Source organism: Aphis gossypii, chromosome 1 (genome assembly GCF_020184175.1).
Source record: "Aphis gossypii isolate Hap1 chromosome 1, ASM2018417v2, whole genome shotgun sequence".
NCBI classification, from domain to species: domain Eukaryota; kingdom Metazoa; phylum Arthropoda; class Insecta; order Hemiptera; family Aphididae; genus Aphis; species Aphis gossypii.
In genome coordinates, this window is record NC_065530.1 from 13,083,706 (window position 1) to 13,109,775 (window position 26,070).

General features: G+C 25.9%; 3 protein-coding genes across 13 annotated transcripts; 2 read left to right on the plus strand and 1 right to left on the minus strand.

The window, feature by feature from the left end:
- The first annotated feature begins 133 nt into the window (after positions 1 to 133).
- Positions 134 to 2,578, plus strand: LOC114132829 (selenoprotein K-like). 2 transcript variants are annotated; one of them, XM_027998413.2, is made up of 4 exons: positions 134 to 393; positions 1,065 to 1,146; positions 2,172 to 2,255; positions 2,401 to 2,578. In XM_027998413.2, exons 1-4 carry the CDS (start codon positions 375 to 377, stop codon positions 2,489 to 2,491), a joined length of 276 nt encoding a protein of 91 aa, XP_027854214.1. In that variant the 5' UTR covers positions 134 to 374; the 3' UTR covers positions 2,492 to 2,578. The 2 variants fall into 2 exon arrangements, with proteins under 2 accessions (XP_027854214.1, XP_027854213.1); XM_027998412.2 differs by lacking the exon at positions 134 to 393 and adding an exon at positions 817 to 934.
- On the minus strand, positions 2,172 to 11,817 carry LOC114132827 (phosphatidylserine lipase ABHD16A). The gene is made up of 12 exons (XM_050196990.1): positions 11,496 to 11,817; positions 7,335 to 7,385; positions 6,428 to 6,664; positions 6,280 to 6,350; positions 6,055 to 6,206; positions 5,866 to 5,980; positions 5,615 to 5,762; positions 4,546 to 4,710; positions 4,305 to 4,489; positions 4,109 to 4,242; positions 3,426 to 3,559; positions 2,172 to 3,341 (listed from the first exon to the last, which is right to left on the minus strand). Exons 1-12 carry the CDS (start codon positions 11,559 to 11,561, stop codon positions 3,264 to 3,266), a joined length of 1,536 nt encoding a protein of 511 aa, XP_050052947.1. The 5' UTR covers positions 11,562 to 11,817; the 3' UTR covers positions 2,172 to 3,263.
- LOC114124913 (sentrin-specific protease 1-like) lies at positions 10,100 to 24,213 on the plus strand. 10 transcript variants are annotated; one of them, XM_027988358.2, is made up of 3 exons: positions 15,726 to 16,027; positions 16,144 to 16,274; positions 23,218 to 24,213. In XM_027988358.2, exons 2-3 carry the CDS (start codon positions 16,155 to 16,157, stop codon positions 23,857 to 23,859), a joined length of 762 nt encoding a protein of 253 aa, XP_027844159.1. In that variant the 5' UTR covers positions 15,726 to 16,027; positions 16,144 to 16,154; the 3' UTR covers positions 23,860 to 24,213. The 10 variants fall into 10 exon arrangements, 9 of the variants coding, with proteins under 9 accessions (XP_050052951.1, XP_027844159.1, XP_050052956.1 ...); XR_007603033.1 differs by lacking the exon at positions 15,726 to 16,027 and adding an exon at positions 17,697 to 17,826 and having other exon boundaries at positions 16,149 to 16,274; positions 23,218 to 23,304; XM_050196997.1 differs by lacking the exons at positions 15,726 to 16,027; positions 16,144 to 16,274 and adding exons at positions 19,324 to 19,441; positions 19,511 to 19,578.
- The last annotated feature ends 1,857 nt before the right edge of the window (positions 24,214 to 26,070 follow it).

Consider the following 26,070-nt stretch of genomic DNA (forward strand, 5'->3'; position numbering starts at 1 on the left):
ACCGAAGTCGATCAGATGTTTAGCTCATTCAAGGTCATCTATCGTCGACTGATGATAAACATTATTTACGTGGCATTGATAACGAGGGAAAAGTAAATGAATTTTTAAAAGAGTAAATAACTAAAGACCATAACAAAAACATTAAGCATTATCATCAAAATCATAATAATTTTAATATAATACCTACATTAATATACTATATACAATTAACAATAGGCGATAATTATTTTTTATACGTGTTCGTGTTCCTGATAATTGTTACTTTTATTAGTTGTTATGGAAATTTTGATTTTATACAAGTACTAAATTGAAACAATTTGGCAAGGAACAACTTCGTTTTTGTAGTGAAAGAAAACAATTAAAATCAAAGTAAAATGGTTTACATATCCCAAAGTGAGTTGTTTTTGATGACTAACTCGTCGTCGCCCACATAAACTCTTTTAATATTTATGGACACTGATTTAACGTATAAATATTAACGTTTTGAATAATGCCTACTAACATTTTTATGAACTTATTATAAAATTAAACAAGCACAACAATTATATTGTGTATTTTATGTGTATTACTAATTATGTCTACTCACAGTCTAATGTACAGTTTAGCACCTTCAATTTAATATATATTTATAAAATGTTCATTATATTTGTAAATTAGAAATTGATCTTATTACATCGATGAGTTATATATTTTGGAATTGAAACCTTGTAATATATATATTTTTAAATAATTCTTAATTTTTATTTAAATTAATTTACAATCTATACTAATTACTAATATACTAGTATGGACTACAAGTAAATATTATGACAAAGGTTATATTTTGTAAATTGGTCAGTGGAATAGTCAATAATAGACCTTGAATATTATGAAATGAATGAAGTTGTAAAGTTTTATTTAGTTATCATTTATGGTATAACCATTTTCAATAAAGGTACTTTAAAATTGTTTATTATACCTAATTATTATTCTATGAGTACCTAAATTAGAATACCTATTTCACTTAATTCATATTTTATATTTATAGAAGTATAAGTTATTGAATAATTCTCTTTACATTTTAGGTGGACATTTACAAGAAACTGTTCCCATGAAGAAAAAAATTGTTGACACATTTTGGGGTGTTATTAACTTTGTTTCATTTTTGTAAGTAATTCATCTATTGAGATATTAAAAACTCTTTGTACCTTATAGTACATAAAGTTTTAATAGCTTAACATTTTTTTTTTATTTAGGCTTATTCCAGACCTGTAGATCCGTTACCACTTCCACCTCCCTATCCACTGTCCATGGCCAGTTGTTCTCCATCACTTATTCCTAAGAGTTTAAAGTTTTCCCTAACTCGGTTTTGAACGTTCTCTCGGTCGTTTCCTGTCCATTTCCATATTATGACCTCATGTATTGTTTGGCCTTCCACTCTCCATACATAACTAGACCAGCTATCCATTTGCTTTTAAGAATTCCCTCTATGTTTGGCTCAATGCTTTCAGCTCTGCATTTATTTTATGTTCATATGTATTCTTCTCTTCGTCTCTTTTAGGCCCCTAGATTCTACGTAGGATTTTCCTTTTAAAAACTTAACAATAATAGTTTTTAGTTCAACTGTGTTAACACACACACCTCATAAGCGTATAGAAATATATGTCTAATAACTAATAAGCCTAATAAGCATTTAATACAATCTGACAATCATATTTTTAGATAGTAACTTTGGCTTAAATAATGGTCCAAGTGCACAATAGTATTTAATTCCTGCCATTATCTACTGCTAATTTCTTCGTGGCTTCGTTGGTTAATGTCTACTCCTTGGTATTTAAATTTTGATACCCTCTCAAATGTCTCCAACTATTTCTTAGTTGGTTCTGCATTATCATAAACATCTTATTAAACTCGTTTGTGACCTTTTTTCCTATCTGTTATTAGTTATTAGGGCTGGATCAAAGGGGGGGGGGGACTATAGCCCCGGGCCGCAAGTTGAAAAGGGCCACAGTAATAAATCAGAAAAAAAAAGGAAATTGTTTTAGGTGAAAAGGCCTCAATAAAAGTAATAGCCCCCTCTTAAATTATGACCATAATCCGGCCCTGTTAGTCATCCATATCCATCCTTTATAATTTATAGATTTTTTTATTTTAGTATTTATAAAAACCACTAATAATAATCCTTTTTTCAGTGTTCAAAGTTTAGTAAGGCCTAACTCAACTAGATGGGGTAATCAATATACAGTTACTTATAGGCGACCTGGATCTTCAAATGGGTAAGAAAAGTTTTGTTTTAATTAGATTTTTATTAAAAAACTTTAAAATAAATTTCTATTTATATCAATGTATTAATATTTAAAAAAAAAAATATTAACATTTCTATAGTTTACTAAAATATATGCACAATTTATATTTTCATAGAACGGTGAGACCTCAACGTCGTTTTGGTGGATTTGGTCCTAGTACATCTGCTCCAGCTCCTCCGTCAACATGTAGTAGCTGTATGGGATAAATGTCTGTTAATCTATTATATAATATATTAATTCACATAATCTAATTACTTTTAATTAATAAACCGATAGAAATTATTCTAGTCTTATATCATCATTATTATTTAATATACAATTTTATTTAACTTAAATATTATTACAAAAACAATGACATTAATTTTTAAATTTATATTTAACCATAATTTTATGATTATTTGTACTGAAATACTAAAGGGCCAATAATTTAAGTTAAGAAGACATGAAATAAAATTGTAAACTATAATAGTACATTATACTAATCTTTATATTTTATCTCATCTACTTGTTTAATAAACATATTATTAGTTAATCATGAAAAATAATACATTGATATTATTATTATTACAAGAACTTAACTTAGAAGTAAAAGCTATAGGTGTTTCACCTGGGAAGATCGTGTGATCAGCTGCAATCTAATTTTAAATGGACTATTTTTAAAATTATGTGTAGTATATCTGACAAATGCACAGGTCCCATACTCTCAGGTTCATAGGGGGGGGGGGGGGGAATTGATAAAAGAGAAAATACTTGTGATAGCACCCTTAAAAATAAATACAACCAAAGAACCGATTAAAATTGTATTATTTAAACTCACCAATAACATTTCATAATAATAGACATACAGAAATAAAACCTTATTTTACAATAAATTACTAATAAGACTTTATTTTAATATTAAAAAATTATGACTGAAATATTAAACCAACTTATTAAATTAAAATAAGATACTTTAAAAAACATATACATGTATCATATTTATATTATAAATCCCAAATAACGTGTTGGTAATGGAGTGCAATGTGTGGAATTATAGTCTTTCATGTAATAATCAGCCTAAAAATAAAAATGTATAAATTAATTAACACAGGATATATATTTTAGAATTTCTTAAAAAAAGTCATGAAAATAATAACTCACTAAGTATAGTAACATTTTTATTTTTTCTTGATCTTTCCAACCATCACCAAGATTTAATGGATAATTTTTATTGGATGATGGAAATAGTTTTGATTGATTGTTTAAATCAACATCATATTGTAAATGAACTTGCTCTGTAAAAAGTATAAACATTTTGGTATTTTAAATTTCTATTAAAACAGTTCTAACTTAAAATAACTCGGCGAAAAATTATTTTATAAACAGTCCTCGCCATGGAGACTGACCCTTGACCATCGAGAACCTAACTGTCGTTTCACCTCAGGAATCCAGTGTAATTTAATTAATTGCTAAATTTTTTTGAATTAAAATTTCATTATTGAAAATATAAAATGTTTAATAAACCAATTTTTATTAAAAACATACTGCGAAAGGGATGCATATAAAAAACTGGATCTACTAGAATTTCTGTGATATACATTATGTGTGATACTGGGAACAGCAGTAAAATGTATAATAAACGGTATAAGTTGAGAACCCATGACTAACAGATGAGGTAAATAATATGAGTTGAGGTATCCAATGGCTAGTTTTTATGTCTTGGACTTATAGTTATTTGGAATATTCAATTTATTAAAAAATTCTCCTTTTGGTTTTATAAAATATTTAAATGAGACATTTTACAATGTATTAAACTATGCTACTTGATAATTGTTATTACATACTTTGTTGTTCACCAGATGTGGATAGCCAAACCCAAAGAGCTGACCGAGATTCATTAGAAAAGAGTTTTGGAAATCTTCTTTCTAATAAAAGTTCTAGAAGGTAATTTGCTCGATTTGTAGCTACATTTTGAGGACTTCAAAAAAAAATAAAAATAGAATTAAGATATAAGTATAAATTAATAGTTGTATGCATTACTCAAGTGCAATGATTTCATCACTGGATCGTCGAATTAATAGAACTGGCCCTGGATATTGAACTAAATTTTCAGCCACATTCAAGTTTGTAAATTCTTTTACAGTAAAATCTACTAGTTTCTCAGCAAAGCCAGGCATTCGTGGAATTGCTAATGGTGCCAGATCATCAAATGTAGCATCCAGTATCTAAATATTAATTAATAAATTAAATATTTTTAAGCACTTATACTATTAATATTTACCACAGCATGTACGTCAGGAAACTTTTTAGCTAAATAGGTGGAAGCAAAACCACCTATACTCCAACCGTATAATATAATACTTTTCGGACTAAATTTTAAATGCTTTATAGCGAATTCTATTACAGTTTCAGCAGCATTTTGTTCTTGTTCTATATATGGTACACCCTATTAGTAAATAAAAAAAACTATTAACATAGACAAATAATTATTAAATATTACTGCCTAATTAAGATCCTATATAAATCTGGGTTTGGTGAGCTAACCCTTGTTGGTCAATTTTAAAGTTCCTTTTAGCACTACTAGACACCATGTTCCTTTCTTAGTTACAGCATACATTACTAATTATGGAAGAAATAACCCGTTCGACCACATAATGCGGTCAGCCAATAAGTGTACCATTTATCATAACTAATAAAATCATAATTAGGTATTACTACTCCTACAATATAAACACTATCATTATTACTCCAATTATTATCTTATTTAAATTTATGTGTGTTATCTGTAGGGCTCGGAAGTTGTAGGAGTACATATTTTTCTGTATGCTCTCAATTTATAGCAGACCAAGCTAGAAATCCATTCTATACATTGATGAGTTTAAATACAAAAATAAAAAAATGCATTTTTTTGCATATTTGTCAATTTATAAAAAAAAAAGTGCATACTTCTCAATTTCCATGAGATTTTTATACTTGTTTAATATTTTCTTAAAAAAATTGATGTTACTTCTAATAAAATTACTTGCAGAAAACACACTGTAATTGGGAACTAAGGGGAAGCCCGGGTCGAACGGGTTGACTATCAGTGCGCAGGAATATTCCAACTATTGCATCACTCATTCGTCTGTTCTGTCACAAACTTGATCAACTTGCTTAATTTTGTTTGCATATTTAACATTTTTCCATGCATATTTTACAATTTTTATGTGCATATTTTGCTTTTTTCAGCTCCTACAACTTCCAAGCTCTAGTTATCTGTATTAATTATTTAAACTGTATATTTTATTATATTTTAAACTCTAGTATAAGTTCCACTTCTGTTAATAAATAATAAATAAATATGTATTTACAGTACTGTATCCAAATCCAGGATGATTCCATCCCAAAACAGAATGATGAGTTTCAATAGCTGAGCTCATAATTCCCGCTTCATAGAACCCAGCATTTCCTTCAGTACAAATAATTAATTTTGGATTCAAAGAATTTATATTTGAATGTCTAGAACAAATGTACATGATTATCTAATTACAATCCTACAGTATCTTAATTTATAATAGTTAATGAGTTCGTTCATATTATAGAAATATTAATTATAATAAACCTTTTGTCTATAAACATTGAGTCAACAAAATTTCCATCAATAGTTTTTAATTTATATCGTACACCTCCAAATGAAGTAATTAAAGCACGTCTTCCTTTCTGTAAGTTCTGATCCACTGTAATAATAAGGTTATAAAGAATAAATTTAAATAGATAATATAACAATACCATTATTATAAAATTACTTTACTTAAATAGAATAAAAGTGAAGTAGAACCAGGATAAATTAATGATATCCCAAAAGTATGCAATGCTATAAAACCAATAAGACGGCTAGGGCTACTTAGAAGTTTTAATGACATCTTAAAATTATTGCTTATTAAATTTGATTTGTAACTTTTTCTAAAAATAAATAAATTATAATTCATCAATTACATCTTAAATATTTAATTCAGTAAAATAATTAAATACATACTCTTCAGCAGGAGTCCATGAAAAGTCTATAGGCCATGCTGAAAAATCAAAATCGTAGCTGTGCAATTTTTTCTAATGAAAAAAAAAAAGTTGATAGAAAATAGTAATAGTTGAAATAAAATGATATTTAACAAATATACTAGTTATACCTTATTATCAGTTGAATAATCCAATTTAGCACTAAGAAGATCATTATAAAATGCTTGATACTTTGGATTTATAGCTCTTCCATAACTTCTTAAAATTAATGTTGTCATCAAAGTTATACCTAATATTGATCCTCGAAAAAATAGTTTATTTACAAATTCTGGACTTAACAGCCATTTACCATACATATATAATAATGCAGGAGAAAGATAAGTGGCTACTTGTGTAACAATATAAGTCTGAAAAAGAAAGAAATAATTATAGTATAGTATTTTAAAGCATATAAATTCGAGCTCTACTTATATGGAAATAAGTGTATATCCTTTTTTTATTTAAATATTTATTAACTAATTCAAATATATTAATACATTATTATTTATTAATTATTATTAATATTTTATAAACATTGTAGTTAATCAATTTAGTAGGTAGTTTAAATAGTATAAATTTTATATTTATTTACGTTAGATACTTTTTACTTCAATGAATTTTGGTATTCTTGTTGTATGTGGTCTACTGCCTGTTTCTACCTTCCATACGTGGTTAGGTTAGGTTAACCTAACGCGGTCTACCTCACATTGGTCGTCTACCACATAAGTTAATTATTTCTTTATTTTATTTGTAAAATTAATTACAAGTTAAATTAAAATTCATTTCACAGGCCAACAATCAGTTTCTATAAACTCAGACACTGGGAAATACTGTTAAAATCAGTACTGTTCTAGTCAAAAACTGGGACAAATGTCTAGCTTAGTATAGTATAGTATGTCTTAAATTTTAACATTAAATAACTATAATTCATTACAATTTAAGTCACACATATCAAGCAATTAATTATTACAAATTTAAAAAACACTAATTGTGATGATGTTAAACAAAAATAAAATTATACACATATTTTATACATACAGTCATTAATATTTTGTCTGCTATTTTTTCTTGCCATAATTGAACATAGTCCTGTAACAAAAGTTTAGAATTTAATATTTATTTTGTTTATTATTAATAACTTTGCTATAAAATTAGTTTCAATAAATAGGATATAATGATAAAAGTTCATTATACTGCAGTAAAATTTTAGAGCAGTTGAAAATGAAGTGGGTAATGTCACCAACCCTAGGGTTGTTTGCAGAAGTGTATAGAGGAGATTCAATCAGTGAAAGTTGAATGAATGGAAGGCAAGCAAAGGGTAGCCTAGTCAGAGATAGGAGAATGATATTATACCTACATTTCCTAGACAGATTAGGATTATGATACCAGAGTTAACCTTAGGTTAAGGATATATTTCTATATGCCAAGGGGTGAAATGGAGTGTATTGTTTCCGACTAATTAAAACATAGGTTGGTTAAATGCCCCAGAGGTTTGGGATCAAATCTGACAATGGGAAAATTTATAATTAACACATTTAAAATTAATAATTATAAATAATATATATTTAATAAAATGTATAGAAAAAAATTTAAAAATACAAATAAGTTGACCACTTTTAAGCTTTATTTTCTTTTTAAAAATAAAAATGTTTATAAGAAAAAACCAAAAATAAATTTAGAGACATACAATGAACAATTGTACAGACTCGATGATTCACTAAATACTACATTTAAATATCAATGTTTTGAAAATAATTTTATAAGGATTGATTAAACACTATATTATGATAAACATTAAAATGTATTATTTGCAGATGGTTTATATGTACATTCAAGGAAATTTCTATAAAAGTAACCTAATAGCAAGTTTATTTATAAATTCCGGAAAATAACTATTTCACTACTACCAAGTTAATCACTTAACTGTATAACTCGTATTTTATCAACACCAGCTAACTCTACTTTTTCTGTTATAAAAATCAAGTAATTTTCTACCATTTACAATCAAAATTCTAAAACCATTAGGAGCACGACTCTTGAAAGAAATGCTAATACAAGTATTATTACCTAACAATTCAACATGAAACTAATAATATTTATACTTATACCTTCTTACAGTATCAAAGCAACTATGAAAATACTCTAAAAAAGTAATGCCAGAAACAATCAATAGAAATTCGTTCAATGAACTAATAATTTCCATTGAATTTGGCATCCAAATCGACCAAATCTATATTAATGAAACCATGAGTAAGTCAAATGTACGTTTTTAAAGTATGCCAAATTCGATTAAAAATGAATGTACTAACTGAATTTTTAGCTTTAAAAATGTACAACTTTAACTGTCGATCTAATAATTTTTTCATTTATTTACTTATAAAATATATTTACAATCTGTGTACACAATATATAATAGAATAAGTAAATAAGTTGACAATAATTCTAATTTATTAACTTAAGAGGATTAAATTGTTATAGATTATTTAATAGATCACATGGCCACTTAGGTTTGAGATAATCAACAGGGTTGTTGGGTATTATGCAAGAAGAGTTTAGATATGAGAAGATTTACATGTTTTAAGGAATTTTTATGAAATTTATTATAGTAATAGGAAGTAAGTGTGGATATTATTGAAATCAAAATGTAGAGTATAATTGCCAACAAAGTATCATTAAGGAAAACACAAAAAATTATTGCTTGGAATGTTTAAAATATGATTAGGCTTGAATTTGTTGAGATTCGGTGATAACATGTGTTTCAAAAAAGCTTATGGTGCCAGTACCTACTGTAAACAAAAAATCTCACATCTAATAGCCACATAGTTGCTGAATAATAATAATAATAAACTATGTTAAAAATCAATATAGTTATTATACTCATTTTAATACTTTTAAATTCTGAGTAGAGCAATGATGTACCTACTGTTTTTACTTCTTTATAGGAAATTGAATTTATATAGTACTTTTGAGGGTTAAAATTCCTATTATTTTTTCAAATTAAGAAGGGAAAACTAAATATCGAGCTAAATATATTATCATTCTCTATACTTCATTTAATTTTCAAAAAATAATAACTTTTTTTTTTCTTCTTATGTATAATAAAATTATTAATTTGTATGTAAAAACTTAAAAATGTAATATAAGGTTCCTCAAAGGGCTCTTATTAAGGCTTTCATATCCCAATCAAAAAATATTGTGAGTACATAGTTTGAATTTCGGTTTGAATCTAACAAAATTTAATACATCCATTAGTGATAAGTACACAGTATACATATCAATATTGTACAGCAAGCAATTTCCCAGTTTTATAATTTTGCCAAATAGATTAATGTTTTTCAACTATCAATTAATATCCTCAAGTACATATAGAATAAAATAGTAATATAAAACAGCTAAAGAATAAAATTCATTAGTCTAAAAAAGCTACCTATATAATAGCATTAAGAAATGGTAACTGTTTTTATTATACATGAAGACATATTATAAATACCTAAAAAAATATATTTTAATAATCATGACTCATAATTTCCAAATGAAATAGTACGAATAACTTTATAACCTTTGTTATATAGGTATAAGTATATAACAGAATATTATATAGAAGGAAAAATGTTAAAATAATGCATAATGGTTTGTTTTTATCTTAGTATTTATTTATACAAGACACATTATCTAATCTATAATAGGTTTTTGTAACTTCAAAGGTCATAATATTGATTAATAAAAAAATACAATAATAAGTATAATAGTATAATTAATCAATGGTTATAACTTATAAGTTATAATGTATTAGTAGAATTTTATTATTTGATAGAACAGAAAAAAATACCATATTTAAATTAATAGAAACATATGTGATATACAATATACTGTAAATAGAGTAAATGTATACTGTATTGTATAACTTTAACTGTGATAATTTTATCCTCGGTCACTAGTATTTCAGTACCATACGAGTGTTAGTTTGAAAACTTAATTGTTAAATTTTTTTATTGTGTATTCACTTTAATAACAAAATGGCGGTAAGTTTAGAACACATTATTTTACTTATATTTAATTTATGATGATTAAGAAATTAGATTATGTAGAATCACAGAACACTGAATGACTGAACATTATGTAACATAGTATAACTAGTAAAGCCAAAATAGTACTTTTAATTTTTTTTACTAATTTTTATAGTTTTAAAAAATTAATTGAAAAAAAAAATGAAAATTTTAATAGCAAGGAAAAAAATTATATTTGCCATGATAAAAGAAAATACAATAAAATATCATTTAATATGAGGTACCTACATTTCTTATAATTAAATTGAATTTACCTAAATATATGGTAGGTATGGTCACAAATCACAATATAAAATTATATGTTTGTTTATCTAATAACTACATAAATAAATATCTTAAATATTTATTAACATACTTATCCCTATTAACAAGTTGAAAAAAATGTATTACAATTTGCATTTAATACAAAATATTGGATCATAGGTATACCTTTTAACAGATATTAAACATATTAATGTAAAATATATTATGTTTCAATAACAAAATAATTATTAATTCATTCATCTAAATGATATTAATTTATTTTTAATAAATAACTAACCATACATAAAATAAACAAAAAAATTATTCATAGAAATTTTCTGATCATTAAAAAGTTTTTTATACTTTATAGAGAACCTTGTATAATAAACTAATTAATAATTATGCATTATACTTAGGTATAGTGTGACACTAAACATTATATGAGTACTCATATAAGAAATAAATAAAACATTAATATAATATATATACTATAAAACATTGTTGTTAAGTATTTATTTTCATTAATCCTTAAAGAAATTTATTAATGACGTATTCCATATTTAAAACCTTAATATAAACATTTTTGATAAAATTTCAAAATAAATAACTACAACAATATTTATTAACTAAATATAATTATAAATTAAATAGTTTTAATGACAAAGCGGTTTATAATAATATAATATCTGCTAATTATGTTAATATAACTCAATAAATTATCAAATATAATTTGTACAGTGAAAATACTTAGGTCAAATTTTTTTTTATTGATTTTACCATTAAAAATTGCATGTGATTTTGAAAATAAGGGGTATGAGAGTATATTCAATTGAAATAAGTAACTTATGTAAATAGATGTATTTTAATGAAAATTCAAATTTATGCTTACATCATTTCTTCGAATTCCTGTATATACTTTGTATAGCTTAGGTGTAAATATATAATCGGTAAACATTTTATATTAAATCGTATATACACTTTTAAATCTTATAATGATTACTAATAATGTTATACATTAATAAATAATGTTAACTAATAATAGTTGTTAAAATTGTTAACAAACAAACAAGTACATAGTGAAGGTTGAAAAAACTAGATAAAACCCGTTAGTCAAGAATCAAGATTTTAAAAACCTTGTAAAACTATGAAATATAAACCAACTTTTGAGAATACTGAAGAAAGTAATAACAAAAAATCATGACTCAAGAGGTCAAAAACTCCATAACTTTTATATAGGTAGACGAATATTATTATTTATTGTAATTATAAGTGATAATCAAGTGATAACCACGGTTACAGGTAGAACCATAGATAATACTATCAAAATTAACAATAAAAAAAATACAGAAATGCGTAATCACATTTTAGAGCACACTAATTCTCCACCAGACTGCGTGGCTGTATCGTCTTGGCATAGATAATAAAAGAATTATCTTTGCGTCTTGGAGTATAATTAAGATTTAAGAGGACGTGATGTCCGCATGTGTTGTCTCTGTCTTATACACGTGTAACATAGTTTAAGTGTTTTGCGCGGGACAACTTTACTCCCTCGACATTTATATCAAAATTACCAAAATTTTAAATCGCAATGAGAAGAACTCTACCTGTGATGTAGCGTTTTAATTTTTTTGATAGCGGTAACCAATAATTGTTAATAATTAAATGAAAGTTATCGGTTTGAGAACTTTAGGTTTTTTTCATTAGATATGGACATATTTGATTTTATTACGATTAAAATATTATAATTAAAAAACTAAAAATCTTATTTAAACTACAATTACACCATCGTATTCAGAACAAATATATCTTTAAAAATAATATTAATATTCTGTATTTACGTTTGCTATGTCGTACGTGTGTAAGACGAAGACAACAAATATTAGTTTTTAATTTATTCTCAAATAATTTTGTTCACTATATATACCAACGATTTACGAAGTATAAAGTTGGTACTTACTATTTTACTATTTTATAAAATATAAATTATTATTTTTATTCCATATTTTGATACACTACACACGCCACACGGTAATAGGAAAAAAAAGCAATTGACAATTTTTGTTTGTTTTTTTTTTCAAATACTTTAAGCATTGATTAAATATGCATTAATACATTATACATTGTATATTTAATCAATGCTTTAAGTAACTCGATATTAAATTAAATACCAAATACCATACTAACTACTAACAATATTTTACTTTATCTGAGAAATACGTAAAATATAGGTACGTAGTTATTTTGTAGCCCTTTCCCCTATTCTCTCTCATAAAGATTTATGAATTTTTTTAAAAAACTATACTACCATTGATTATAGGATAATAATTCTACAATCAATGCTATTGCCTATTACCTATGTAGCTACATAATATGTTATATAGCCAATAGCCATATAGGTAATATATCAAATTCATATTAGTCGGGATAACCAAAAGGTAATATTACCTTTTTAGATACAGTAAGCTTGGATGTATAACTGTGATTTATTGTTATTTGTACTGATAATAGACTTATAAGTATATTTTAAAATGTATTCTAAATTATTTGAAATACATTATTTGAAATGTACCTATGTCCTATGGTATTAGGAAAAAATTTAACTACCTACACTACTACTGTATATTGCTTTTTACAAAATCTACTTATATGCCTTTTTTTCCTAGATTCACGATACGCAGTATTTAATGTTTTTTAAACATATTTTCATACGTGTTAATGTTTTATATTGTAATTTATTTTTATCAAAGAAAACCGCAATAAAAAGAAACATTTCATACGGAATAATTTAAACAAATCATAAAATATATGAAAGGTAAGTGACTTTTTCATACAAATAATACAATATTATTATGCTATAATTATTGTTAGTTTTTTTTTCAAAGGATCTTAGGATTTATTAATTTTTTTTACGGCGACAAGTTAAAAATTACACCAGTAAGATATTATAATTTAATTAAATATTTCTGAAAAATAATTATATAGGTAGCAAGGTATAGCTAGGTATAATATTTTTTTGTATGTACTATGTAGGTATTGAATTTTAAATCTTTTTAAAACTTATAATAAAAAAGTGGTTGAGAGATGTCGGACAATTTGGAGCAATTATAGCTTCATATTTAATATAGGTAGGTGGTATAATTGTTACATCTCAAAACTATAACTGCCATGACAAATATTGTAATCAATATAATCTAATCTAGTAGCAGTGTAGCACCGCTACTGGTGGTATTGCTATACCCATGGCTAAATAACTTATAAAACTATAGTTATTTAGCCATGGCAATACCTATATACATTTATAATAATTAATTAATATAAATTACTGTTGAGTGTAGATAGTAAATATTATCTATATTTTTTGAACAGTAGTGAAATAAGGTCAATGCTCAATTATATAATCTTGACCGATATTTTCTTATTTTAGTTTACCTACGTATTTTATTGATCTATAAGTCTTATACGGAAAACCCGTTTATTCCTACAAGTATACTTAATAATTAATTTTGTTATTAATCGAAACTATAAATATATCATATTTTTTTCTTATATTATAAATTATAATAGACAAAAGTACACATTTATAAAATGTCTAAAAAAAAAAAACAACAAAAAACATTGAAATATGCAATTAAAATCTTAAAATATAAAAATGCCGAAACATGCAAAAATATGAATTAAAAAAGTAATGTTTTAAATCAGTATGTCATGAAAATATGATATATATTACCTATATATCAATATCATACGATCAACCAAAATAAATACATAAATACATACAAATCAGCGCTTTATATTAATATACAATAATACTGATGTATAAATGTATTATACTGATGCTTTTTTTTTTTTTGATTTATGGCGTTTTTTCTTAGAACAGCAGTATATCACTAATTATTTACGCATTACCACGGTTGTACCACAGACTATATGAATATAACTAAAAATTTACAATAAAAATTTGCAATATTAGACTTACCATAATTAAATTTTAAATTATATATATTTATAATTTATATAATTTTTTTTTTATTATTTAAAATTATGTAAAATTCCCCGTATTTTAATGAAATAATAAGCTTCAAATTCCCATTTTTCCCTTTTATAAATTTTGACGTAAAATTCTTTGTTTTGTGTAGTATGAAACCTATATATAATATAATATAATTATAAATGAAAATCTAATAAAATATTTTAATTGTACTTTCGGACTTTTTGACAGTAAAAATGTGCTCGGATTTTTTGTTCATTTTTTTTCAAAATGGACTTTTTGTCACCGGACTTTTTGACCGATTACCCTTATAGACAGCAGGCTAGCACAAGAGCAAATATCTTATCAATTATCATAATTTATAATCGTCATAAAACTACACATAGACCTTACATTAAAAAATTATAATAATTGTAATTTTTTTATAAGGTCTATGAAACCTACCATCATCAGACATCAATTTATTATTATGAAGATTAGACTAAACCACCAAACTAGTACCACAGAATAGATTAAATTTAAGGAACTTTTATTAAAACTTTAATAAGGAGACCAAACAAAGTACCAAACAGTTCCGTCTTTACCCTATAGGCACGTGGGGCACGTGCCCAGGGCCTCCAGCCAAAAGTGGGCCCCGAATAATCGAAATTACAATTTTAAATTGTAAGCTGTAACGTATTAATATTTAATACGACCATTTATAAAAAAATAATTCTAAATTCTATAAAATAGTTTTTAATTAATAAAGTAATCATATTAAATAACTTTTGATGATTTTATTCAATTTGCGTAGGCCTACTAAAAGGGCCCCTCAAGCTCCGGGTGCCCATGGGCCACTGCAAAACTTAAGACGGCCCTGGTACCTAACTCCGCTTCTGATAACGCCTCGAAATGAGTCACATGATTAAATGGCACAAGTGGCGCTGTGTATACTAAGGTAGCTACTTTAATTAGCGTACCTATATAGGGATTATTCACGTTTTTTGTAATTTTACGAGCTATATATGGCCATAGTTCGAAATAATGCATTTATTTTACAAAAATCGTGAACAATCCCATCTACGCAAGTTAAAGTAGCAAACTTAGCATACGCAGCGCCACCTGTGCCATGTAATCATGTGACTCATTTCGAGGCGTTATCAGAAGCGGAGTTTGGTACTTTGTTTGGTCCCCTTATTAAAGTTTTCGGGTTTATTAGAATTTAAAAACGATAAAAACTAAAACTGTGATTTTTTATATTTCTGTGGTAAATCTTAATTTTTTAATTCATAATTGTAAACTTAATCCTAAACGCTAAAAATAAAATAATTGTTAGCGAATACATTATTCAGTATAATATACATAGGTATTGTTGTCTTATAATTATTCGTATACAAATAATTGAAAAAAATCAATACATTCATCTCTTCGTTTAGAATCTAAAATATATTTAGGTAAGTGTAACTTATAAAAATTATAATAATAATAAAATTTTTTCTTTTATAATCTCTGTTAAAAAAATCATAACTGCTTTTCAACATTATTATTTTGTTTGCCATACTTTCTGTAGATGAAGCAGTAATGTGTTGTATACTTGACATTTTCGTGCAAATTGCATCATTTTTCATTGGGTTATTGGTACAAGTTTGGACGTATATTTGGTCCTCATGGTCATCAGGTGAAATTATTTTTGCGGAACGGGTATGTTTACACATATTATTTTTAATTGTATAATCATAACATGTACATGAGAATAAATGTACACATGTTTTACATGCAACACAAATCACCTTACATGCACATGGTTCACATTTCTCAATATTCCTCTTCAAATAATTCTGATTTCACAGTTCAAGTACTTGTTGACATTTTGTTAATATATCGTAATTACGAATTTGTGCAACAGAACAATGATAATTGTTAATGGCGTTAACGTAATGTGTAACTTTTCCATCATAGCACAGCTTTACAAATTCTTGTCTCTTACTGATTTTAGCAAAGCCAGAGTAATACATCAAATTGTTGATTTTTTTTCCCCCTTAGAATTAACATACTTCAGTGTTTTATGGAATGCTTCCAAAACCATATTGGTGTTAAGCATAACTTGGTGTCTATAACATGCAACCCATAATCTGTAAGCATAGATATAAATAGGTTTATTCCAACACTCGGTCAAACTATCATAGAACTATCGGAAGCATGCGCAGTAAAATTTTTCCGTTCCAAATCACCCGAAACTCAAACTCGCCAAACTCTAACTATCGGATAGTTATTCCAACACGTTATTAGACCAGTTTTATGATTGGTTATTGACAGTCAAAACGATCCGCAGACTCTGGCCAGACTGGGAGTCAAAATCTATAATCAGTCCACATTAGCGCATGTGCTATAAATCAATCATGGATTAGTTAGAAACTAATCCCAAATTCCGTGTTGGAACAAACCTATATAAAAAATTTATTTATCTGGTGGTTAGTGGTTACTGGTTAAGTTAGATTATCTAGTTTTCTTGTTAACACTTAACAGGTTAATTTACTGTGAATTGTAATACTGTTCACAAGTATTTTTAGTTAAAAGACTTAAATGGTCTAAAAAAAGTAAATTTAAAAGTATACAATGAATTAGATGAATAAATTATAAATATAACCAACATAAGCTTTAAAAATTATTTAAAATATAGTAGATACCTATTAAATTTGGTGATGGTACTGGAATATCTTAGTCTGCTGGCTTTTTCAATTTATCAGATACTGTTCTTAGAGCTTTGGATAATGCTACAGATAATTGAAAGTATATTTTCTTAAATCTTGAATCTAAGATAATTGCTATTCCTACACTTGTAACACTTTCTATGTTACCAAAACGGTTTTGGCATTGTTCTATTAAGCCAACTTTTAGTTTTGAACTTATTATTGTTGTTTTATTTGTTATTATTTTATTTTGTAATATATGAACCATTGGAATTATTACACTACTAGTGACATAAAAATCACCACATAACTCTCTTGTGACTGCTTCTAAAGGGTTAAGAACTTTTATCACTTCTGTAATATCAAGTACACATAATACGGATGAAATTTCTGTTGCTGTACTATTTTTATTCAATATTTCATTTACATATAGATGTGAAGATAAAAATTGTTGTATGTAAAATGTACTATTCCAACGGGTTGGAATTTCTTGGATTAATTTGCCATCCCCACCTGACAATTTCCTCAAAACATCACTACCTACAACACTATGTTTAAACCAGGTAACATATAGATAATAGATTTAATATTTAATGTTAAATTTGTCAATTCAACTACATTGAATAGTAATCTTCCTACTATTAAATTTAATGTATGAGAAAACAAGGAATCTGCTGATTTTTTCGAAATGCTAATTTTACAAATTATGTAATGTTAGATGCTCCGTCTTTAATTACAACTGTGACCTAATCCATTAAAATTCCCTATTCAAGCAAACTTATTTAAATTTTTCTGCTAAATATTTTGATGTATGTCTTTCTCTTAGGTCATTGACACCAAGTATATCAGATTTCAATGTAAAGGTTGTAGAATTAGCAAATTGAGCAGCGATGCCTAAATAACTTTGTGTTTGAATATTAGTGTAGATGTTACTGATGTCAGTAGTTAATGAGAAATTAGTAGAAGTTGCAAGGGTTTCTTTAAAAATAACTGATAATTTTTCATATTTTATGTTGATTTTTCTTGAGATACTTCTTTTACTTGGAATATTATAAAGAGGGTCTAATGTTTTGATTACTAATTTAAAACCTTTACCTTCAACTATACAAACAAGTTAATTATCTTTAAATATATAATACATAATACATAATATACAATACATAATTAAATTTATGATTTTGCTATCCTTAATATTCTTCCCTCAGTATTTGATGATATGAAATCAAATGATTGTTTAATTGTTTTTTGACGTTAGAAATAATTATAGGGAGATAGAAATGTATTGGAATTTTCCGTTTTAAAAATGTTAGAAGTAGAAGGACCTGCAGTCAGTGTCTTGTTCGTGATCGTGAGTGTACGACATTACATTCGTGTTTGTATGGTTATAACTATTTTTGGCTGTAACCTAACGAATATTTATTATTCATATATAATTATACTAACTAAACTAAAAAAAAAAAGTTATTTAATAATATGTCTCAGTTAGGTGATTTTAAAATCTGGCAACTCTACCTGAGTATTAACATCAATAAACTTCGCAACTAGATCATTAATTTCTTGTCAAGAACTGTTATTTTTTTGTCGAGTTATAATTGACTTATGCATTCTATTTAATTAACTGTTTAAATTTGTAATATTACCTGATGTCTTGATATTTTTTAAGCATATTGTATTATTGTACATGTCGAAGTTCCATCTTTATTTTTTTCAAAATACTTCCAAACCAACCTTCTTTTTGACATTTTTCACCAACACCAAATACGATTGCAGTACAGCACAAGTGCACAAAACGTACAAAAATACGAAATATTCAAATATGAATAAAACATTAACATCATTAATATAAAAATAACTTTTAACGGGAAAATTCAAAATGTTATTATCAACATCGAACTTAAAAATCGATGTTTCAAACGATATATCGAAAATAAACATCGATCATAAGCAATCGATATATTGATGATAATACATCGATTTATTTGTATATATCGATGTTTTTGCCCACCGGCCTCCACGGCTCCACTATATTATCCTCGATATTATCTATATAGAGATAATATGTATTTAGTATTTACTGAGCTTATCCGTGATTCAATATTAATTTTAATTCTTAAAATTAAGGTAAACAGACACGATGTTAATTGACAATAACTGTGATATTGTTTTAACTTTTATTAAGTAAGATTGACGTGTTTCAAATATATTTTATTGCTTAATGTACTAATTTCAATAATTAATTTAACGTAGATTAACAATTTTATATCGATAGAAATTCCAAGTACTTACCTATATGTTTTGGTTTATTTATTTATAAGGTAAATTATAATATATTAGATTATATTTTTTTCCTTGCAAAAATGATTGCTTTAAACATTTTTATTTTGATAATTTTAGAGACTATAAAATACTTGCAAATGCCTATGTTAGATAGGTTATATTGTATAATTATATTTTACCATTTTTCATTTGATACCTATTATGTGATAATTTCGCTCCTATATATGGACATTTGACATATAATGGTAATATCATATAAATTAATTATATTAAATATAATTATTAATTAGTTATGCAGATATAAATGGTAGTTAACTTAGAATATAGGTGGGTTTCATGCATCTTGCCTGTTGTAATTAAGGATGCAATTATGAAATATGTACAATATGTTGAGATGCCTTGGGAAGGCATGAAGTAATGTTTAGTAGAAGACAGCCAAAAAAAGTAAACGAGATGTTGGAAAAGAGAAAAACAGCATTTGAATGGAAGGAACTGAGATTTGAGTAAAATTGAGACAATTGTTCATGATTTTAGAGAAAGTAATTGGTAAATTAATGAGACAAGACAAGATGAGAAATTATGTGTGTGATTTGAATAGATTCAAGCACCTTGTATCAATCGTACTAAATAATGGTAGTTTTGAGAAATATGATATGTGGACGAAGTAAAGATAGGAGTAAGGTGTAATTTTTGTAATGGTAAGATGACAATGTAACTAAAAATAGATTTTATAAAGCAATTAGCTGACTCCATGCACTTTTTTTGCCTGTTAAAAATGCCAATTATATAATATAATTTGATTTTTGATTAATTTGTTATTTGATATTCGATTTAACGGTGTTCAAAACTTAGACATTTTCATTGACTATTTTGATTCTCAAAAAACTTGTACAAGCATCACATTAAAATGCAAATTTTGTAAAATGCTTTCTTATTACACACTAAATTTGTGGTACGAATGTACCGTTATATTGCAAGCCTCGATCTATCATTGTTTAGGCTCTATGTTTATCAGTTAGTGAGTTAGTCATGTTATATTGGATGGCGTTCGTGAAAAAGGAGAATAAGTCAATTGTGAAAAGGGCAAAGTCACTATGTTTCAATATATTCAGTGCAATATAGAATAAGCCATCTATAATTAATAAAATTAACTATACAAATTTAAATTATAATAAAAATAGTTTGATTTATTAAAAATACATCCATTATTATACTTCCAAAAACGAGAATTAATTTGTCTCTTGAAAATTTGTTAAATTTGACTTATACCCTTCTTCACGAACGCCGTTCTATTATAGCCATTCTGCTTAGTGTTGCTCATGAAACTTATGATTATGCGAGCAGTATATTCCTGTGGTGGATTGCAGACTCCACGAGATGTGTGCGTAAGTTTATAATTTTTAACTCTTAAGTTTCAAATTTATATCAATTTATTTTTTACTACGGTGGATAAGATACAATTATGTACCATCTCGTGGTTTTTATATAGTTGGTAAAACAATAACTTGGTATAATTTGTTATGTTAGTAATGTGTATGCGCGTATGTGTTAGTATATTGCTGTGATTTTGAGATTAACATAGACATTTTTTTGAAGACCGATTTATATTATATTACATAATAATATATTCAATCATAACCAATAGCGACCTTACAATAAACAAAAATATAATTTATTTTCTTACTGGACAGTGATGTCATTGTTTTTGTTTTTTACATTCAGATAATGTACTTTTTACGTTGGATTTTCCTTAAATTTTATTACATAAAAACTTTCTCCTGACAATTACGAACACAACAAAAAAGGAATTAGTGAAATTGGTCCAGATTTTAACGTGTGATGCGATGACCAAAGGAAACTGGAAACTATTTTTATATACAGAGATTGTTTGGATTAAAATATTATGCGATATGTAACAAAACAGAACAAGAGGTGATTATAGCAAAAATGAGGAATTATAGGTTTTGATGGTTCAGTTATATCCTGAGGAGAGGAGATAGTGAGAGTGGCTATGGAAATTAAAGTTGAAAAAAGAGTATATAATAAGTATATAAAAAAGCTAATTTTAATAATGTTGGGGTGAGGAACAGAATTTTATGGAGACAATGGACAAGGGTGACCAATCCCATATAGTTGTGAGTAAAAGTTGAAGAAAACAAAAAGGGATGTAGTACAAATGCTTAATACTGTTTATTCTAAATATTTTTTTTAATTGTTCACAATTAACTGTAATAGCATAAAAATAAAAATAAAGAAATAAAATAAGTAAACCATTAATATATGGCATATACTATGCTATAAGACTAAGTATAAATAATCAGACTCTTTTCTACACTTAAAAGTGCTGGATAATATAATCGCCTATCAGGTATAAATATTATATTTATGCTATTACCTTTCTCCTGATCATTGGTAGGTTCTCGAGGTAAAGTATATTAATATCATGCACCTTACCATTCACAATAAAATATACTCTATATAAATATATGCGTGTGTGTGTTATGTAGTGATGTAGCAAAGTGACAAAAATAAAGAACTCTCTGAACACACGAATCTAAATAAATACCTCATGTTAATACACCAATTAGATAAAGAGCAAAAATATAATTACCTTTTAATTCTGAACAGAAAGATGAATGCATTGTTTTTGTTTTTAAAGGTTGAAAAATTAATACAAGGTTCTTTATAAATTATTCTTTTACCAAAAATTTAATATATCAAAAATACATGGTCACAATATTTTTAGAAGCTTTTAATAGCAATATAAATAATACATAATACAAAATATGTTAACTTTTACTTTTTAGGTTATCTGCTAAGCTATTAGCCCTCTATTTAAACATAAAATAATGTTATATTATTCTATATATCATTATACAAGTTGCTGTAGATATACTTTATTAGATATTAATTTTTTTTGTAAATGACAACTCAAAATAATTTTAAGTTGTTGCAGTTCACTTTTAGCTTTGTTATTTTAAAAATGAAAGTAAGCCAAACTACTATCCTGTTATGAAATTTAATGGTAAGATCATTATCTGTGTTTGGTTTTATTTACAGTAATACAGTTCCACTATATATATATATAAGTATTTACTATTAGCGAGTAAATAAATAACTCATCATTATAAACATTATATAATATCTAAACATTGAAAATGTTCTTACAATTAAGTTTCAGAATAAATCATTTCACTCTAATTTTTAAACTTTTCTATTAAAGCTGAATATTAATTGTTTACTGTAAATTTGCTAGATACAAATTAGAAACAAAAAATGTGAGTTTGACATTCTCAAAAGCAGTAGGTAAATTTAGTGAAAGGAAGTGGCCAAATTTAAACATTTAATCTGTATGATTTATTAACTAAATTTTTCATACACCAAATTCATTTTAACATTGCTTATTTAAAAAGTATATATAATGTATAATATGAATACTACAACTTCATTTAACTGTTTAATTTTTAGGTATTCAATTATTCATGGTTTCATCAAAATGATAGTTTTTGTAAAGTTTTTTTATAGCTAACTATACATTAATTTGTATTTGTCAATTAAGTTGCTAACATTTCTGATTTCTATTGAAACCGGTATTAATCAATTTTTTAAGTTTTGATTATGTAATTAGTTTAAATTAATATGAAAAAAGTTAATTTAACTATTTTTTATAATTTTAGGTTGAAGAAAGAGGTATGGCTACATCAACAATTTCTCAATCAGCTTCTCCCTCGGATTTTGATGACTGTGCATGTCTAGATGATAAATATATTAACAAATATATGAATTTAATCACAATACGTTCCGGTAATAATGTGTATGTATTTGATACATTTTTTTTCACTGCCCTATCTGAGAAAGGATATTCACGCGTTCATCGTTGGACAAAAAATATTGATATATTCTCAAAACAAAAATTGATGATTCCTATTTATATCAAAGAAGAAAATTGCTGGTGTTTAGTGTTGATTGATATGACAAAAAATGTCTTGAAATATTATGATAAATCAGGAAAATATGATCCCAAACACATAAGATTGATAGTCAAGTATTTGAAGTTAGAACATGTTATGAGGAAAGGAGAGTTTCTTAAAACACAGTTTACCGAATCTCCTATAAAAATATTTAATTCCGATGTTGGCATTTTGGATTGTGGATTGTTTATTTGTGTTATTGCGGAACATCTATCAAGAAATGCTCGATTACTTTTTACACTTAAAGACATGAGGAGATTCCATAAACAAATATTATGTGATTTGACGTGTGACAGTATCACATGCTTAAACTCAAGTTATACTACTAATAGTACAAATACTAAGTAAACATAATATGTTCTGTATATTTGGCATGTATTATTCATATTAAAACATCATTATGCATTTTTTAGTTTTAATTTTAATACCTAATAAATATATTTTTTTTTTTTTTTTGTATATTTAATGTTTTTATACTTATAATTTATCCTAATCTAAGGCTTAGTTATTAAGTTTTATTTATATAATTTTAGTAGGATTGTATAATAAATTTTAATTTATTATCTAAAGTAATAAGATAATAAGATAAGGTAACTTTAATATAATATAACAAGATAACTTGGTTTGTATTTTTTAAATAAAAACTGTAAATTAGATATAATATTTAATTCACAATTAGTAAATAATTTATTATAAAATTAAGTGAATTTGTTATTCTTCCAATAACTTATTATTATACATTGAAACAATTAGTTTATAGTTACTCACCTTTTCACCAAATTAAGTTACTTGTTATGTGTAAAGAATAATGTTATATTCTTATTACATTATTGCATACAGTTTTTATAAAAAATATGTTGTATAAACTGTATGTCATATGAAGTGAATAAAAATTTAAAATGTTTAAGACATACAATAAACCATTAAAATTCAAATACTCTTTTTAATTGAACTAATTATAATATAATGAAACAAATCCCTAGTTCATGAACTTATTTAAAATGTAAATTTCTAGATAAAATATGATAAACCATTTGAGTTATTTACCTTATCACAGAATTTTTAAACAAAGTTTAGAGGAGCTAGTCTGGCTTAACCCCTACTTGTTGTATTTAAGTCCCCCTAATATTTTTAGTTTTTATTTATTCATTCTCTTATCCATATTCAGTACTTACCTTAATGACCTATATTAATTTACAGAATATCTAATAAATTATTATTGTTATTTTTTTAAATCTATGGTATACACTGTTGTATAATGGCAAGAGAAAAGATAATCTAATGTTAATTACAATAAAGTATTTGACACTTTCGATTTAGAAGAAAAAAAATTAATTTTACATTTTAACCCTTTCATTCCCGAATAATAATCTGATAAAAAAAATATATTTCATGTTTTTTTTGCATGAAACATATTCAAATTTTGAAATTTTCAGACTATCTAAACTTGAATTATAATGACTTCATTATTATGGCATTACTTACATTACCATTTTAATGGCAATTGGGCTTTAATATATAACACACTATATCATATGAATAATCTTTATTCATAAAAACAATTTTTTAAATTGTTAAATTAAAAATTAAAACTAAAAACAATAAGAAATAAAGTATAATCTACTTATTATACGTTATTGCAATAATCATGTATTGGACAATCTTTGAGGTTATAATATAAAACAAATAGAAATTAATTTATATTTATTCAATTAAATAATAGTGAATTGTGAAACCGAAAAATCAAAGTGTATTCAGGGGTGTTGTTCCCATAGGCCATAGGGTATACTCGTATACTACATATTATACACCGTATACTCCCAAGATTTTTTTCAATAATATGGGTATTGGATATACTGAGTATGCTACTATGCTTTCAAGTCTCAATCGATTTGCGATTTTAACTCTCAAGATATTTCTACAAAATGTCAATATCATAAGTATACTGCATATACTTAAATCATATACAAAGTAAAAAACAAAATTAATTCAATTAAGTTATTTTCCCATATTTACGTCAATTATTTATGACTGAAAGAGTCATACTTTTTACTTTTTTATATGTATTTGTAAAGATTGACGAGGTTTAGGTAAAATATCTGATTTAAATTTTTTTTCCATATTATTGACACGCTCTTTACCGGCTTTACTCTTATAACTCATAAGAAAAATATTTTTATTGTATTAAATGTTTGTATTTTGGTATTTGATGATTTAGTAAATCTCAAAACAATTATTGGGAACACCTCTGGGTGTATTTATAAATACACATTGGGCAAAATAGACGTGTCACGTATAGTGACGGTACTACGTATTTTGGGGCCATGGGCAATTTTATATTTTTTTTCTTTGCATGCCATACAATTACGACAAACAAAAGGTAGTCATTGGGCTCCTGGCATTCGCACGGAGTGCCTCCTCTCTAGTGCCGTCACATCTCACATGTATGAATGTACATGATACCTACCATAAGAATAATATTATCATCATAACATTCATAACCAAGGCGTACACCTTGATCATAACGTAACGAGTTCAGTTAACCACACGCTGAATATA